General features: G+C 46.0%; 1 protein-coding gene across 1 annotated transcript; it reads right to left on the bottom strand.

Moving 5' to 3' along the window:
- Positions 1 to 2,505: 2,505 nt before the first annotated feature.
- On the bottom strand, positions 2,506 to 3,256 carry LOC136502093 (uncharacterized). Its single transcript, XM_066497577.1, has 3 exons — positions 3,046 to 3,256; positions 2,799 to 2,927; positions 2,506 to 2,718 (listed from the first exon to the last, which is right to left on the bottom strand). Exons 1-3 carry the CDS (start codon positions 3,223 to 3,225, stop codon positions 2,647 to 2,649), a joined length of 381 nt encoding a protein of 126 aa, XP_066353674.1. The 5' UTR covers positions 3,226 to 3,256; the 3' UTR covers positions 2,506 to 2,646.
- Between the last annotated feature and the right edge of the window lie 3,202 nt (positions 3,257 to 6,458).

Genomic DNA, 6,458 nt, shown 5'->3' with positions numbered 1-6,458 from the left:
CGAGCTGAACACGGTCCGCAAGTTCAACTAGTACGGATTTTCTATAATTTTCTAACTATTTTCTAAGTTTTTATTTATATATACTACGTTTAGGTACGGTGATTGACAGACTACTACGACGATATCGGGACATGTGAATAAATAACCATCCGTACTAGTTGACCTTGCTTACGTGATCAGCTCGGCGAGGATTTCTCCACCGGACGGCACCGTACTTGGTCAAGGAAGAGCTCCGATTCTACGAGGAAGGGAACACGGTCTTCCACGACCGTTATCGCTCTCCCTCGTAGAATCAAAGCTCCTCCTTGACGTCCGTTACCGCTTGGCAGAGAACATCCTCGCCGACCTGAACACGGTCCGCAAGTTCAACTAGTAAGGATTTGCTATAATTTTCTAACTATTTTCTAACTTTATATTTATATATACTTTAACCTTCTTTCATGTAAATATGCAAGCTTAAAGTGATTTTGAGCTCAAATTGCTTACAAATGAAAAAAAAACCACAATAAAGAACCATAAATATATATAGTGAATAAAATGGCATAAGAAAATGGTAAAAAATGAGAGTATGAGATTGGTAACCTTTACAACTAAAGAATCGACGGAGGAATCGAAGAATGGATGGAGGAACAATGGAGGGAGGGAGGAAGCAAGAACACTACTGCAGTGAGCTTCAAAATGTGCTGAGCTCGGGCTCGGGGAGGAAGGAGGAGACGGCCGATTTATAAAGGGAGAACATTTAGTCCCGGTTGATAGATCCAATCGGGACTAAAGGTAACTTTCCAACCCCGGGCGCAGCCACGACCCGGGAGTAGACCTTTACTCCCGGTTGGAGCCACAAACCGGGAGTAAAAGTATACCTTTAGTCCCGGTTGGTGGCTCCAACCGGGACTAAAGGTCCCTGCCACCTCTGTCTGGCGCAGTAGCCGTTGGGCAGGGACCTTTAGTCCCGGTTGGAGCCACCAACCGGGACTAAAGGTATTTCTAGTCCCGGGGGCAAAAAATTCCGGGACTAGAGCCCATTTTGGCCGAGGATCAAAGGTCTGTTCTCTACTAGTGTAACCTTATTAGTTAGTGCTTGTAACATTGTACTATTATTCTGCTACTTTGTAGGATTAGTTTGTTCAGTACAAAGTGTACTACTCTCTGATCGTTATGCAATTGGCATGCTATAGTTCTTCTTTTTGATAACTCATATGCTATACTGACTATGAAGTGCTTTCGCTCTAGAACTGGTGGTTGTCGGTTCCTAAGTCTTTATTCAGCGCATTTGCTTTTTTGTGTATCTTTCAGTTGGAAAAGCGGAAGCAGGAATTGTTAGCTCAGTTGGCAGCAGCAGAATATGGGAGGCTTAATCTAGAGATGGCAAGTCACATGGAGCAACTAAAGGTTTAGTTTGATCCTTGATATTGATCAGGTAATAATTATTTTGTTCCATGGGGGCATGAGCCAATAGGCAAGATTTGTACAGGCAAATGCAAGTATTTCAAAATATCTTCTCTGTATATTACTGATATTATTGACATTCACAAATATTTACATGGTGTTCTGTGGAGTGAACATTGTATCCATTTACCCAATCATAGCTCAATTATTGGACACCAACCCCTCTTTTGTATTGTTACATATTTTTTGCTTGATTAAATGCCATCGTAGCAAGTTAGTTTACAACATGATTGGGTACTGCAAACACGCAGTCAGACGATGCTACCATATAATTACTTATGCACTCATTTTTTATTTGCATGTGAGATTATTGATATGATTTTTTTTATAATATCAGAACACTTAATTCCTTAAGTATTTGTAGCTGATCAGCGACCTGTTCGTCCAAGATAGCAGCAGTGGTGGTGCAGCAACAAGAGGATTGGTACCAGAAGGTTGGAGTACATTACTGTACGTTGTTGTGAAGGTCTTGCGGCTGGAGCAGCTGCACGGGAGGCAGTGCAAGGGTCCTAGACGTCTTGTCCTTCGATTCTTGCAGGTTGATATTGCTTTCATTTTGTTCAACCAAAAAACACATTCCTGTGCCTCCTCTTGGTAGATGCCCAGTAGTTAATCTAAGCACTCAGTGTTCTAATTTATCACTTATCTCAATATATTGCTATTTGCTTGTACCGACTAATATTGTTCCTTCATTTCTTCCCGATCCTATTCAATTGGAATAGGTAGTGAGAGAGCAGATTGCAGGGGTCGAGGATCCTGAATGCCCTTCAGCTTTTGTAAAATTTTGTACTCATTTAGCACTGCTCTTGTTTGCCGCGGTAGTTTGGTGGCTGTAGAAGGATTCAATGAGGACTCATTTTTTTCAGTCCATAAAATTCACTGTCATGTGACGAAATACCACCATAGTTTGGTTGTTTAGATTAAATGTTACTTTAATATTGATATTTATTTTCACAGTATTGTTATCTTATTATGCGACCTGTGTGTTTTTAGTATAAAAATTTAGCTGTCCCGTACCAACATACGGGCACGTTACCTATGTGAAATTAAAACCGATAGTTACAGAGATGTTCTCTTATGAACATGATCAGAAGATAATAATTGTTCTTTAAACATGGTCATAATATACTAATAATAAATCACACAGATTCCTTCTGCAGACATAATCTGCATCCCACAAGTGCGGCCACCATGATACGCTCATGATTCGTTGCTCTCCGGGAAGGTGATGCACTTGTACACCCTGCATCTTGGGCACAGGATGAAGCCCGCCTGCATGCATGCCACGGGGAATGTTCATCAAAATTTCAGAAAGATTACACGAGCCACCGCGAGAGAGCTGAGTTACTGACCGCCTTGCACGTTGGGCAACGGCGGTACACCCGGGTGCCCTCCGACTTAACGTTGTTCTTCTTCCCCTTGCAGAAGTCGCAGAGCATCCACCCCATGCCGTCGCACCCTTCGCACGCTACAGCTTCTTCCTTGGAACAATTCACGAGACGACCACATGGAGAACCGAAGCATCAGCAGCTTTTACGTATGCCCGTGCAGCAGCGCCAGCAGCATCTAGAAAGAACGGTGCTGAGATCGATCACTAACCTCGGTGCCCTCGACGACCACCGGCGGCAGCTCCGCCTCCGCGGTCGTGCCGAGCTCCCGTGGGACGGAGGCGCAGCCGATCCTGACGTTCCTCTCCGCACGCCTGCGCCGCGGCAGCGCCGCCCGGAACGGTGGTAGCGGCGAGCTGCAGCGGCATGCCCCAAGCCCAATCCACGCCATCCCGCAGGAGCTGTGCCTGTGCGGCTGCGGCCTCCCCACCGCCCCTTCTACTTTTGTGGATAACAAAACCAGCGACAGCGAGTGGAAGGAAGCCTAACGCTCTCTGACGCCATGGCCCCACCCGAATCCACCTCGGATCGCCGCTGCCACACGTTCAACGTTCTCCCGCATGCACGGTCAACGAGTCAACTTCAAGGCTGATAGCGTACAGTAGGATAGAGATAATATCATCAGTTGCACTAACAAATATTGTGTTTTTGGCGACTTTACGGATCCGTTTTGCCCAATATTGTGTAGCGACTGATATTCGCATCTGCTGGAAAACAGGGTGTACTAATAATATGCTAATAAGAGATGTTCTTAATAACTTGTGGCACGAAGCATATACACATATTTGAACTTTCTGCGCCACTGCTTCTGACAATACGTACGTTTCCAAAAGCATTGCAACAGAGACCAAACTACCAGAGCAACAAACAGCTATATGATGTTAGCACCCGTGCACTGATGATTAGAGCACCCGCGGTGTGCGGAGGCTTCAAATGTCTTTTCACATCTCTGTGCAAACCTCAATGCTTCACCTCTCTTCTAAATTGCAATATACCCAGGTGATGCCCCGTAAAAAAATGGGACCCGCCTCACCCAACAACTTACTTTCCTCCTCAGTAATGCTCCAATTAAAACGTCCGGAAGAGACGGATGCCTCACTCGCTCACTTCTGCACCCAGTTCCTCGCTTCCTCCTCCCTTCCTCGCTCGCGCACCGCGCCTACCCCGACGCGCGGCCATGGCTGCCTCCCTGGCCGGCGGCGGCAGCCCTCCCCCACATCGGCGTCCTCACCCACCAGGAGCACCCAACGTCAGTAGATTCGGTGGCCCTCCCCCCACCCCGGTGAGATCCAAGCAAGCCGCTGACTCTCTCGATCCGGCAGCATCTCCTCTCCCTCGGGCGACGGCGAGCATGGCGTGTGTGCGGGTGCGCACCATCCAGCGAGCCTGCGCCACCGCAGTTGCGCACCAGGTAGGTTATGGACGCACGGCGATGCTGTGTTTCAAGTGTTTCTGGATGCTTTTCAGACATGTTGCAAGCCCATGTTTCAAGTATTTTAGTTGTTTCAGATGTATGTTTCAATTGTTTCAGGTAGATATTTCAAAAGTAGATTAAGATGTTGCATATGTTGCAATGGTTGTACACGTATGTTGCAAGCATCTATCCCCAATGTTTCATCTGCTTTTTGTACACGCATATTGCAAGTGTTTCAGACGCATGTCTCAAGTGTTTTATCTGTCTTTTTTTTGTATGTTGCAAGTGTTGCATCTGGATGTTTTAAAAGTAGATCGGGACGTTGCACATGGTGCAATGGTATTCCAATTGTATGTTCTAAATATTTTATCTGTTTTAGACGTATATTGCAAAGGTTTCAACTGGATGTTGCAAAAGTAGATTGGAGTGTTGCACGGCGCGGCCGGTAGCTGTCGCTGCTGCTGGGGTGTAGCCGTGGGTCAACCCACGTGGGTTTCCTCGTGCAGGGCGCGGGGTGGGCACGGGTCCCTGCGCTGGATGTAGGAGCGCCGCAGATGTCAGAGCCATGTCCGGACGCGACGTCCCATCTGGACGTCCCGGTGCTAGGCGTACCATTTCCTCTTTGTATGTGTCTCTTTCGCCCTCAACAATCATCTCATATGCCACGTAGTTGCTGGGGTACTTAAGCTTGCAAAACTCCAAATGCACGCTCAACATCTTTTCGTGCTCCTTGATGTTCTGCATACAACTTATCTTTTTCACGTTTTTTAACCAAGCACTTACAAGTCGCAGGTCGTCCTTTTTCCAAATTATACGACCCCTTTCTTTTCAGCCTCATATGCGCTATTTTCACTCCACTCTTCACTCTTCAGTGCCATTGGCAGGATCATGCTACAGCGCTTGTTGTCCTAAAACTGGAGAGGCCGAAGCGATTGGACTCCTTTCATCAGCTCGCAAAGCACTCCCTCCACTACCTGGAAAGAAGGCCATCGGTCCAACTGGAGATGCTGGACTACTTGTGAAACCACCTGGCACTCCATGCAGGTACGGCGCAATATTGCCTTGGTAAGGCCCTCCATGGTATGGTGTGGAAGAAAGGTTCTGGTAGCTTGAGGGACCTGGAAATGGGTTCATGTTGTGTAGGTAATGACCTCCATGTTGTGTTGGAGGAAAATGTGGTGGTGGGGGGAATGGTTCATGGCATAATGCTGTTGAAGAAAATTGAGGTGATGTTGTGTGTTTGTATCTTGTAGATCTGAATTGATGTTTGAGGAGTTGAGAATGTCTGTGAAACTTGTTGACGAGGAGCTATCCATGGCGATAGCTGGTTTCTGATGTTTGTAGTGTATTTTCTCAATTGCTGATGTATGCAAACCGCCATATATGCATGTATATATAGCAGTAACACAGCCTGGGCTGTGCCGGGGAAAAACCCCTGTGAGACACCAACGTCGAACCCTTGGTTCGAACGCTGAACGCTGGCGGGGCAGCAAGCCAGCCACCGGCTTCTGCCATCTGCGCTACGCGCAGTTCTCTGAGCAACGGTATTGAGAGTGTGGTTTTTACCGTTGACCAACTGCCATCTTCAAAAGAAATATTATTTTATTGGATTAGAAGATTGGGCACCGATGCCTGTTTAGTCCTTGATGCTTGATTTTGAAAATGAAGCATCAGTCCTGCAGTGTTGAGAAACAATGCTTCGATACTCTCTCTCCTTCCCAAGCATCGCTTTTCTGCAACACTGTGGGTGCTCTTATATATGCTGTTTATTTGTACAGAAGGGAACATATATAGAAAAACCTTACAGAGGTTGGACCACCTGAAAGAACTTATTTATGTGTGTGAAGGTGGGTACTGTTAGTAGTTTGTTTGATATCTAATTGGTGATTATTGTCATCTCAGTGTACTTTGTGTTCTTGTACCAGCTCAAAGCAGGAAAGGAGACACATACTTTTTTTGCGGGGTAAGGAGAGACATACTTGAATGAAAGCAGCTCCAGATCACACCAAATACTTAAACTGGTTTGCCTACTGCTTGGTTGCATGTAGAAAAGAAAAGGGCTTGGTAAATTCATGCAAAATAGCCGCTGCCTAATTCCATTCCATCACTTGTGATTTGATAAATGATTCTTCCAGACCATCGAAAGTTCTGCTCGTTGATTGACTACTTAACTGGATAAGAAATTCAGTTTATTCCAACCAAAAAAAGAA

Source organism: Miscanthus floridulus, chromosome 13 (assembly GCF_019320115.1).
Source record: "Miscanthus floridulus cultivar M001 chromosome 13, ASM1932011v1, whole genome shotgun sequence".
Classification (NCBI taxonomy): Eukaryota; Viridiplantae; Streptophyta; class Magnoliopsida; order Poales; family Poaceae; genus Miscanthus; species Miscanthus floridulus.
Note: the sequence above shows the minus strand (reverse complement) of the source record. Positions and strands in the feature narration are given on the sequence as shown.